A 12471-nucleotide genomic window follows, 5' to 3' on the forward strand; every position below is an offset into this window, starting at 1 on the left:
GAAGCAACCAGAAACACTGAACATTGTTAGCATAAGTTTTGAGAGTCACTGAAGTGAGAGAGATGAATCAGATTTTTGCCCCCTCAGCTATTCTCGATTCTTACATGAAAGCAAGGTACAAACAGAAATCTCAGACATCTGGCCAAGAGCTCAAGTTAGAGAAAGCCTCTGTGTATGTTTGTGTGTGTCTGTGTGTGTGTGCATGTGTGTGTCGGTGTGTGTGTGTGTATGCGTGCGCGTGCATCCGTGTGCGTATTTTCAGGGAACTTCTGTTTCCATCCAAATTCCAGACACATCCAACCTTAAAAAGTTACAAAAATAGGGGAAAATAAAATAGAGTTTTGCTGGAGAAGTAATATAAATAACAAAATTTTTAAAAGTCATTTTTTATATAATTTAGAAGATATGACATTCCAACAGAGGAAACTGAATGGCCGAATAGAGCATACTATAAAGAGTGAAACTTTATCACGCTAGATGTTTCGAGCCCTTCTCAGAAAGAATCACTGTTTCTTGTATACCCTGCTAGAAGTCCCCAGTTTCTATATGGGCATATCTGCCTTATTTTACACAAATGGGGAGCTAATTTACAGGATTTATGTTGATAAATGATACCACACTCAGATTTTTAGGGCCCACCAGGGAGGGGCTGAAGAAGCCATGACGTCTGGCACCCAAGACTCCATGTGACATGGACAAAGGCAATGCCTGGAGAAGGGTATGGATCCTGAACTCTCTGTCCAGCCAGAACTGGTTCAGGAAGTGACCAAGAACCAGCTGAGGAGCCTGGATGAAGGGACCCTCCTCCTTAGGCCACAAAGGGTTGAAATGGCAGAGGCTGACATAGCCACCAAGGCCAGGACTGCTCCTAATTCCACATGCCCCAACTGGTCCCTACATTGCCCACGTCAGAAATGTCCGCAACTTCCATGGAGTAAAAAAGAGATGATGATTTTCTAATGCCTTATAATAGCTTCTTCTGTGTAATTGATACAAAATATTTAGAAAGTTCAGAGAACTTCCCGCCAAGAACATGGGCTCCAGGAAAGCATGAGCTTCCGGTTTATGTATGCAACCTCTGGGGCCTAGACCCAGGGCTAGTTTCCATGAACACAGGGGTCCTTACCCGGAGCCCTGAGTTCAGAAGGATCCTAAACTTGGTTTGATGCTCTGCAGTCATCTGGAAATTCTTAGTAATTTTGAACAAGGGACCCCACAATTTCATTTTCTATTGGGTACCACAAATGATAAAGCCAGTCCTATGCCTGTCATAGGGCAGGTGTCCAATTCATTTGTCAAATATACAGTGAAGTAATGGAAGTTACCTTAGAACACAGGTCAACAAACCATAGCCTACAGCCCAGTTCTGGCCCTCCACCTGTTTTTATAAATAAAGTTTTATTAAAACATAGCCACACCCATTTGCATCTTGTCCATGACTGCTTTCACTCTGTAAGAGAAGAGTTAAGTGACAATGCCAGAGACTAGAGGACCAACAAAGCCTAAAATACTTCCAACCCAGCCCTTTACAGAAAAATTTTTCTGACCCTTGCCTTAGAACACCAGCTCAACTTTTTTGTGAGATGTAGTGTGCTAATCTTAAGCAGTTGGCCATAAACAAGATATTTCTTGGGTTTTTATATTTAAAGTTTGTACAAATTTTGCATCTTGGACCCAAATGCATTCGTGATTTTGTGTAGAGGTTTTTAATCTAAGATGATCTGTATATGTCACATTTATCCCTTGCTGTTCCCTCTCTATAAGAATGAGTAGAAGAGGGACGCTCAATCAGTTAAGCGTCTGCCTTCAGCTCAGGTCATGATCCCAGGGTCCTGGGTTCCCTGCTCAGCAGGGAGCCTGCTTCTCCCTCTCCCTGCTGCTCCTGCTGTTTGTGCTCTTGTTCTCCCTCTATGTCTCTCTGACAAATAAATAAAATCTTAAAAAAAAAAAAAAAAAAGAGCAGAAGCACAGTAGCTTGCAAGTAATGGCCTCAGTTTCCCCTCTTTTTTTTTTTTTTAAAGATTTATTTATTTATTTATTTGACAGACAGAGATCACAAGTAGGCAGAGAGGCAGGCAGAGAGAGAGGAGGAAACACGCTCTCCGCTGAGCAGAGAGCCCCATGCGGGGCTCGATCCCAGGACTCTGAGATCATGACCCAAGCTGAAGGCAGAGGCTTTAACCCACTGAGCCAACCAGGCGCCCCAGTTTCCCCTCTTTAATGACACAGTGTGGAAAGAAAGCTCCTGTAGCATTTAAGTATCCACACACCTACCATTTCTTACCAGCTCTGAAGTCCTCCTGGAAAAGATCCATCAAGGACATTAAATTATGGAATCCTGAATGCCCTTTTTGACCTAACATACTATAGGTCTGTGTCCCATCACACTGAGAGACTAAGGAAAGCTTGTATTCTTTTCCCCCCAGGCACATTTCAAAAACTCCTTAGAGACAGCCATTTCAGATCTGAGTTCTCAGGCCTGAGACTGAGAGTTTTTCCAAAGGCCAGGTTCCTCATAATAGTCAATGGGATTTCATTCCTACTGTAAATAATTTGCAGCACTCCTTTCTCATAGTTAAAATCCACAATTTATCCTGCTATCAGGAGCCACATAATGAGCACATTTTCTCCAGCTGGTCAGGATGCTGGCAAGACAGCTAAATCCAGCCTTGAGATGATTCAAGGGGCTTTGCGTCTGGCTTCTGTGTACATTCTCTCCTGCCACAGGATCTGGGGGATCCAGGCAGTCAACGGGAGTTTATCCTGGGCCAATGACTACGATACTTTGGGGAAAACAAAGAATTCCATTAGAGAAGAACAAGATATGCCAGAAAGGAGACTTTCTCTGAGGCAAGTAAGGGTCCAAGGAAAGAAGTGACCCCAGGGGAGTCTTGGACCACTGGGGGAACCTTTGGCCATTGTAACTACAAAATAACATCGAAGGAATGAGTCTTGGAGATACCCAAAACTGCTTATCTCTAGGGACTCTTCAAGGAGTTCTCTTTGTTGGTGTTAGGGGGTAGAGTGAAGAGGAGGGTTAACTTTGGTCGATAATGAAATCATTCATGGGACCCAAAAGGACACACTGAAAATGCCCTGTGGGAAATACACAACCTGCTGACCATTTCCTTCCAGCTGCTGTTAGTCAAATGCCATAGAAAAATCACAAGCTATTCATGGTACTTGCCACAGAAGCCAGTCATGGGAACTCAAAAGTAAAATTCCTTCGAGGGGTAAATACAAGTCTCACTGATGTTGCTGGGAGACCTTGGAGAAGGGCTGTGGTGGTTTACCCTCTGGGGACAACTGAATACCACAGAGAGGCAATCCCCTCCCCTATTCCCAACCCCCTCTACTCACCTCTGGCCACACTCACCTCTGGCCAGCAGCCCAAACCAAGCCTCGGAGCAGGAAGGCACTCATTACTATAATAAACGACTTCACCCTCGAACTACAACTTAAACTACCAAAATAACTACACACTTATTACAATTCCCTTAAGGTGGGACAATTAAATTGATACACTGGGTGGGGAGAGAGGGATCATAGCAGGATACAGGTTGTTAGACTTCTCCCCCTCAGCCTCTGCACTCCCCGTCACCCTCCTGTTCCCACATAATACAATGAGATGAGGATGATCAGGAGCAACTCTGAATTACTTGATTTAGGGAAAGGGTGCATTCATGCTGTTTCAAACTAACAACAGTTCTGATAAAGAAATGGCTTCACAGTTCAGCTCGGGAAGCTCTCTCTATCTCTCTAAGGAAGATTTAAAATCACACCAAAGAATCCATTTTTTTCTTCTTTTTTTAGTGTAAGCAAATCTCACTTGGGATAAACAACATCCATTACGAGAACTGGCTCTGCAACACAAGATGATTCATATTTCAAAAAACTCTGAGCTTCTTTCAATGGGTAATTCCTCTATTTTGTTGACAATGTGGTTTAAAAAGTCACTTCAACTTTTCAGAAGCATACAGACTAGATAGAGCAAAACTGACTTGCGTTTTTACTAAAGGTGTTCCCACAGCTTTTTAAACATCACCCTCTAAATCCTCACTGCTACCTTTTTACAGAAAAACAGAACAAAGAAACAAATAAAAGAAAATCCTCCTTCTTCCAACAACATTGTCAACCATTCAATAGTAAATTCTTCCCACTAAGATGTTTAAATACACTGGGCTCAGAAACCACGGGATTCCTTGAAATACAATAACCCTACATTGTTCTCCATGCCAGAGGTTTCAAAAACAAAGACAGGCTACAGAAGTACAAAGTTGATTCAAACAAGATACTCCAGATACAAACACAGTCCCAAGATTCAGGAGGTATGAAGTCTCTGTGCTAGAAATCTGGACCACCCACACAAGGGAATGAAGAACCATTTCCTTGGGGAGGTAGCAGACGGGATGCTGTAAGCCATCTTCCAGTTTCCTAGAGTGAGAGTTGGCAACAGTCAGAAATGGAGCAGGAGAAAAACAAGGAGTCAGCAAGTGGCCCTCGAGGAAAGGACAAAGCTGCTCGGGGAGGGGGGGTTACCTCGTGGCAGGAAGAACAGATAACATGCCATAGTCCCTGAGCTCTTACCGTGGGCAAAGCTGCTCTAAACTCATTCACTTGCATTGACTCACAGAGCCTGTCTCTGACTCCTTTACACTCTTAAAAATAGATGGCCCCCAAGACCTTTTATTTACATAGGTTGTTTCCTTTGGTACGTACTGTAATACACATTTAAATAGGAAAATTTTTTAGATATTTACTAATTCATTTTTAAGTAGTATTACACATTAACAGAAATTACTTTCTCATGGACGGTCACAATATTTTCCAAAAAAAAAAAAAGAAAAAAAATTGTGAGAAGAGTGGCACAGTTTTTTCAAATCCCCTTCATGTGCGGCTCAATCAAAGGCAGCTGGGCTCTCTGAGCTGCTTCTGCTTTCAAACTGTCACACTATCCCAGGGCATGTTGGCCTCAAGCAAACGCCACACTGAGTCACATAGGGAACAAATATGAAAAAGGCAAATAACATCATAGTGCTATTATGAACTATTATGAAAATACTTGGGTCTTGCAGACCTCTGAAAAATTTTAGGGACTCCTTAGGGTCCCCAGACTGCACTTGGAGAACTCCTTCTTATTATCCCCATTTCGCAAATCAGCGAACCAGCACAGAGAGGTCAAGGGGACTGTGCAAGGACACACTGCTGAAACAGGTCAGAGCAGGTAAAAGGCAAAGAGCATAATCCTTACCTTTATCCAGTTGCTGCAAGGATTGCCTGAGACGGTGAACAGGAAGGGTTGAGCATCCCACCCGGCCCATCAGGTGCTCAATAATAACATGAACATTTCTGTTGGGCAAGGCCTGGTGGAAAAGCTAGGGAAACTTCACATACTTTTGATTACCTGATTATATGACACCAGCAAGGAAAAAGAAAACTCCACAGCAAGTACTGTCTAGAGCAAGGATCCTGCCCCTGCTCTCAGGGTGGAAGTAGCATCTGGTACTCAGAAATGCCAGGGCCGTATTCCACAAATGGTAACGGCGAGCTAGACACACTGTCACCGTGTTCCTCGGGAAACCGGAGCAAGCCAACAGAGCTGCTCCATTATTTACAGCCTTCTTTTTGCATCCCACTGTCCTTACAAGGAACCCTCAAACAACAGAGCCACCTCTAGTCTGTGCAACCAGACCTCCTCCAGGAACCAGCATCTGTGGCCCTCCTGTCCAGGGGCTGAGCACCCCACTGCACTCCTTCCCCACCGATTTTCTGAACCCACAGGCGCTCCCACTCCTGCCTGAAGTGGGGGCTCAAGCCCTCAGAGTGCAGGTCACTTCTGTTCCTGCTTTCTTTTGGGAAGTGAAGTCACCTGGGGAAGTGGGACCCCCGTACTCCCAAAACACAAACCCCAGACTGAAGGCGTTAGTAGAGGCGTGGGAAGCTACTGTTTTCATCCAACTGCTGGCCAGGATCTCTCACCTGGAGCATCAAAACTCCTCTCCCTGTGTCTCCTTGTTTCTACGTGGACACCTCTCCTCACATACGCCCCAGTTCACTCTCCACCAACAGCCTGAAGCATTTTTTTTTTCCAGTGTAGAAGGAATGAGGTCTGTGATCTTGCTAAAACTCTCCCAAGACTCAACTCCGTGGGAATAACACCCAAACTCCTTCAAACTTGGCTTTAGGACCCGCCTCAACCGGCTCTCTGGCCTCCGTCTATCTTCCTGATACAAGCCAGGGTTTCTTCTCTCTCGGGCCTTCGCTCTGTCCGCGCCCACTACGGGTAGGGCCCCTTCAGGACCTCCAACAGCTCAGACGTCCCCTCCCCAAAGAGGCCTTCCCCGCCACCTCCACCCCTCCATCCGGTGTAGCGGAGACTTCAGAGCGCTCACTCGCAGAGGTACCCTTTAATTCCCGGCAGACGACACGTCTCCCCGCGCACCCGCAGCCTCCTCCGAGAATGTAAGCACCCCCCACACACACACACGCCAGCACAGGTCCGCCGGGTCCCCCGCGACGCCGGGAGCCTGGCCCCGTGCCCCGCACGCGCGACGCGCTCAGCGAGCGAGAGAATGAATGAAGGAGCTGCGCCCGTGGCAGGAGTCCCGGCGGGCGTCCGGGTGGCCCGCGCGTCCGCCCCGTCCGGCGGCTGGACCGCAGGCGCGCGCGGGCTGGGACCCGTCCGCGGCTTCCGCCCACCCCCGGCCCCGCCGCCGCAGGTGCCTCCCGCCGGCGCGCGCTCCCGGCTCACTCACCATGGTGGCCGGGCCTCCGCCGTCCCCGCCCGCCGAGCGGCGAGCGGCGAGCGCGGTGGTCACGAGGGCGCGAGGCGAGCGCAGGAGCCGGGCGCGGCTGACAGGTGAGGTGCCCGCCTCAGACCATGGCTGCTTCCCACAATGCCCTCGAACGGAAAGTTCGCAGACTCCTCCCCGCGCTCCTCCCCTCTCCCTCCTACCCCTCTCCCTCCTCCTCCTCTCCCTCCTCCCCGGCTTTCTCCTCCCCTCCCTCTTCCACTTCCTCCTCCCCCTCCTCCTCTCCCCCACTCCCCCGGCCCCGCGCCGCGGCTGCTCTCCCAGCCCCGCGCCCCGAGGGCGGCAGCAGGTGCACTGGCACCTGCCGCGCGCCTCTGCACCCCCGCACTGGGAAGCGCTGAGCAGGGAGCCCCGAGGGGGCTGCTTTCCGGATTCTGCCCGGGGAATGTGTCATTCATTTATTTGAGAAACGTGTATCTGCCCTGGCCCTTGCGAATACACTTAGGGAAAGTGGCAGAGGCAGGCTAGTCCTAAACCGCGAGGAGAAGCAGTGGTTGGCACATCCGGAGCTAGAAGCAACTACTTGCCCCGATTTCTTTCTTTCTTTATATCCTTTAATCCTGCAATCCAAGGACACAGATTGCTTTCTACAGGCCCGGTTTTATAAGATGTCTCTGCTAAGACGTTGTGGCGTCGAGTCTCCTGTCTTCTTCTCCACTTGATTTTTCTTAAGTCTGGAGTTTTTACCTGGGGTGGTAGAAGTCTCCAGACCCCCAGGTTGTAAGCAGAGGTTTGAGTGTATACGGATGTTCTTTTGGGAGAGTCCGTTGGTTTGGTGACATACCCGAAGAGATCCGTGCGGAAAAGTTAAAAGGCTTTGCCTGGGTGGTCCTTGGAAGCCAAATTGGTGGAAGTCCTTCCTAGGATTTACTGTGTAATTTCTGTGGGGTGCGGGCCAACTGAAGTGATGGAAAACAAGGGATGCTCCTTCCATCCATGCCTCGCTGCCACATTTATCAGCACTCACTCTCTGCCAAGTTCATGGGGGTCCAGCTTGGAAACAAACAAGATGCCCTTCTTCCTAAGCTTACAGTCTCTTGTGGGACAACAAATAATAAATAAATGATAATAATTTGAAATAATAATTGTAAAGTACGATGAGCATTAAGTAGGTGAAGAGATTATAAGGAGGTTAAGTGCAAATGGCTAGGATAGGCTCGGGGAAAGCCACATTCATTGAGCTGGGGGTGGGGGTGCGCAGGAAAGGCTGAGCCTGGGGCAGTGACGGAGGACCTGAAGGTGAGAAGCCAGTGCTCAGAAGGAAAAGAAAAGAGATTTGTCATTTTCAAAAGACCCTAAAGCAGGCCTCTCTGTCTAGACCTAAGTGACAGGAGATCAGAAGGCAGGGAAGGGTCTTCCCTACACCTGATGTAAGTGCATCAGCCTAGACAGCCTCAGTTCTCAAAAAGCTCACCTCAATGTTGCTACACACCTCCTGTTGGCTTCCACCCCAGGGTGCATGTTCCAGAGGGCTCTGAAGAGGTTACTTAACAATTAAACCCCAGTCAATGGGGTGAGTTTGCCTCTGGACAGAGGAGTCACAGAGCTGCTTTCTAAACTTCTAATTGTCACCCCAGGGTGTGTTTTCTCCCTATCTCTGGCCTTTCGACTTTACTCAATTCAACCCTAACCTTTGTGTCTTTTTCTTTCTGACTTCAGGGCAAAGCCCAGCCCTGACTCACCTGTCTTGCCAAGCCTATGAAAAGCACCCAGGGCACTCTCTGCTTTAAGTGTTTTTTCCCTAGTGCAAACAGCCGGGGGACTCAAGGTGTGCTTGGAAACTAAAGAAATCTCAGTGCTCTTGCCATGACGGTTACATACAATTCCCTTATAGGATGGCCCATGCTAGGACACGTTTGATTAGAAAATGAGAGGAGTCTTGCTGTGATGGGCAGTGGAAGCTCTCCTGGGCTTCTGCCCTCAATCTTCTTCCCTCCAGATTCTCCCATTGCACCCAGATCCTCCCTCCCCTAACCAGAGCTGGACACTTCACAGAGGTTATCTTATCTGGCTGTCAAAACAGCTTGTAGAGAAGGGGGTGCTGTGCCCATCATCCAGACGAGAGCCTAAGACTGAGAGGAAGTGAGGCCAAGGCAGGCACAGACAGCTCAGGGGCAGAGCACGTCTGGTGTCACGGCACCAAGGCTCAGGCTGATTCCCCTTGAAGCCTCATGTGAGACAGACCCACTCAGTTCACCACAGTGGGTGGTGGGCAGTGTTTATGTAGAATGCCTGCGTGTCCCAGAGGAGTGACTTGCATTTTTGAGTCTTCACTCCCCTCTCCTATCTTTATTCCCTTCCGAACTCCACAGCAAGTCTACCAAGGATGAAGCTGACCCCTGGGGGGAACCCAGAGGCCCTGGAGCTCAAGATGTTCCACTGTAAAAAGGGACTCCCTGGTCCCATCCCGAGGGGGACTTTAGATTCAGAATCTGCTGTCCTAGGCAGAGACCGGTGTACACAGTGTGCTACGTGTTTCAGATGAGGTCGCAAGCTGGCGTAGCGATTCTGTGTGTGTGCATTTACTCCCCACACGATGCCTGTAATAGAACAACTCAAGGTAGGAGCTTCGCTTCTCAAGATGGTTCCAGAACCGCCAGGTAACAGAAGAGAGGGTGAAAGCCACCACCAACCATGGAGGTTGGGGAGGTGGAAAAATTAGGGACCTGATGATAAAGTAAAACTATGATGTTAATAAACCAAAATACTACCTTTCTAGAAATTAGGAGAGGTCAAGCCACAAGTTTTAAAAATAAAAGAAGTAGGGGCACTTGGGTGGCTCAGTGGGTTTAGCCTCTGCTTTCGGCTCAGGTCATGATCTTAGGGTCCTGGGATCAAGCCCTGCATTGGGTTCTCTGCTCAGCAGGGAGCCTGCTTCTCCCTCTCTCTCTGCCTGCCTCTCTGCCTACTGGTGATCTCTGTCTGTCAAATAAATAATAAATAAATAATCTTTATTTTAAAAAATAATAATAATAAAAATAAAAGAAGTAAAAGAGAGGCCCACTTCCAAGCCATCTTATGTGATGGCTCCCCAGCAACACACACATCCTTGATTGAAACCTGGACCTCCCATTCCCCAGCACCCTCCTCTTAACATCCTAAGTAATCAGCTTCTCCTGTCATCCCCTCTGCAGTGCACAGGAACTCATCTTGTCATGGGGAAAACTTTTGACTTAAGGTTGTACACGCTTTAGAAAATCTCTTTTCTTGTCCGAACAGGACGTTTTTTATTCCAAGTGGGAACCTTAACTACTCTATTTCTAAAGGGTATTTTCAGGAAATTTTTTAGTTAAAAATACTACAGGTTAGGGGCACCTGGGTGGCTCAGTGGGTTAAGGTCTCTGCCTTCGGCTCAGGTCATGATCTTAGGGTGTTGGGATCGAGCCCCGCATTGGGGTCTCTGCTCAGCAGAGAGCCTGCTTCCTCCTCTCTCTCTCTGCCTGCCTCTCTATGTGTGACCTCTCTCTCTCTCTCTCTCTGTCAAATAAAAAATAAAAAATATCTTTAAAAAAAAATACTACAGGTTAATTGTAGATTAGGAAAATCAAGAAAAGTGTTGTTTCAAAATCCCATTCTTAATTCTACCATCAAGAAATAACCACTGTTACATTTGGTGTAGTTCTTTTCAGATTTGCAATCTATAGAGACAGAGGAGGGGAGAGATATAGGGTTGTTTGTTTGTTTGTTTGTTTTCAAGATTTTTATTTATTTAAGAGAGAGAGAAAGAACTTGAGCAGGGACCCGGGGAGAGGGAGAAGCTGACTCCCTGCTGAGCAGCGAGCCAGACCCTGGGCTCCATCCCCAGATTGTGGGATCATGATACAAGCTAAAGGCTGACACTTGCCTGACTAAGCCACCCAGGCACATCAAGATACATAGCTTTTTGTTTTGTTTTGTTTTAAAGATTTTATTTATTTATTTGACAGACAGAGATCACAAGCAGGCAGAGAGGCAGGCAGAGAGAGAGGAAGGGAAGCAGGCTCCCCGCTGAGCAGAGAGCCCAATGTGGGGCTCAGTCCCAGGACCCTGGGATCATGACCTGAGCCGAAGGCAGAGGCTTAACCCACTGAGCCACCCAGGCGCCCCAAGATACATAGTTTTTAAAACAAAAATTGGAATCCTATCATATGTTCTGTTTTATAGTCTGCTGTGGGTCTTTTGGTTTTTGTTTTTAGTAACACAGTTGTTGAACAAATGTTAATTGAGCATTTGCTGTGTGCCAAGAGAACTGTGCTGGCTACCAAGCATAGAACAGTGAAGAGGAGCCATGGTCCCTGTCAAAGTAAGTGCAGAGTGTCATGGGAAAGACAAATACTAAATAAATAATAGCATAGATAAACATAGTTTATCACAAATGCTGTGAAAGTTAAGGGAAAGGATATTGTTTACCTTTTCAGGACCCATTGCCCCTGTTTCTTGTGCTCCCAGGTTAGCTTTGGGACCCAACCCACATGTGAACTCTTAGTCTTAGGGGTGGCACCGGACCTAGTCCTAGCCAATCAGAGCATTGCATTGTCTCAGTGACAATACCTGGCTTTAAAATAGGCAAGTGCCTGGAGTCAAATAACCCAAGCCAATAGGACTGAATCTGGGAAACTGTTTGGAATCCTCTTAGAGAGGTCTATCCCCTCTTCCTACTGGATTTGAAGGTGAATGAAGTCGCTGGAGCAGCTGCAGTCATCTTAACACCGTGAAGGTTGAGCTTCTCTATGGAGCCAAGCCCAAGGAAATGGGGTCTAGAGGTGGAGAGGCAATCAGATAAATCTGGTGATTTCTTCCTGAATCAAGCCTGAAACTAACCTCAGGTTTTGCGGCTAACTGAACTAGTTTGGATTGTCACATTTTGGGGTAATTAAGATGATTGGGGATGTAAAGGTTTTCCTGAGGCTGGGAGGTGTAAGGTGAGATCTGAGGATGGAATCGGAGTTAAGCAGGCTTGGACCAGGAGGGAGGTGAGGAGCACAGCTGAAGCAGAAGGAGAAGCATGCACCTGACCAAGGGGCCTAGAGCAGCAGAAGCTGGACAATGTTGGAACAGGAAAGCCTGGGTGTGGGAAGGGACAGATCACGTAGAGTCTTGGAGGTCATTTCAAGGGTTTGAAATATGAGACCAAGAAATGAGAAACCATTGAAAGCTTATAAGCAGAGAATTGTCCAGGTTATATTTTAAATGTGTTTAGAATAAATACCTTTGTGTGCAGCATGGAACACAGCACTGGAGGCAGGTGGGAGAGAACATAGGGAGATTTGCTTATGAACCTTCGCAATATTTCAAGTGAGAGATGATATTGTGACTTCAACCAGGATGGTTATAATGGATTTTTTAATGATTGATTGATTGATTGATTGATCTGATACACATTGAGAGAGAGGTAGTGAGAGAGAAAGAGAGAGAAAGCACAAGGAGGGGTTGCTGCAGGCAGAGGGAGAGAGAGAAGCAGGCTCTCCAATGAGCAAGGAGCCTGACATGGGGTTTGATTCCAAGACCGTGGAATCATGACCGGAGCCGAAGGCAGATGCTTAACAAACTGAGCCATCGAGGCACCACATAATGGATTTTTATTTTACTTCATATTATTTTGTGAGAACTTCTCAACATCAATTTCTAATTTTTTTTAAAAAATGATACTTAGAGGACACAGAAATAGCCCATTCTTGGG

At 47.2% G+C, this 12471-nt stretch overlaps 1 protein-coding gene across 1 annotated transcript in view; it reads right to left on the minus strand.

Moving 5' to 3' along the window:
- AP1S3 (adaptor related protein complex 1 subunit sigma 3) overlaps positions 1–6951 on the minus strand; it is a 55351-nt gene extending 48400 nt beyond the window's left edge. The window contains exon 1 of the mRNA XM_032354972.1: positions 6756–6951. Within this exon, the coding sequence (XP_032210863.1) occupies positions 6756–6758 (3 nt within the window). The 5' untranslated portion in view covers positions 6759–6951. The remainder of the gene's footprint in view (positions 1–6755) is intronic.
- Positions 6952–12471: the final 5520 nt, after the last annotated feature.

This window comes from Mustela erminea, chromosome 8 (assembly GCF_009829155.1).
Source record: "Mustela erminea isolate mMusErm1 chromosome 8, mMusErm1.Pri, whole genome shotgun sequence".
NCBI classification, from domain to species: domain Eukaryota; kingdom Metazoa; phylum Chordata; class Mammalia; order Carnivora; family Mustelidae; genus Mustela; species Mustela erminea.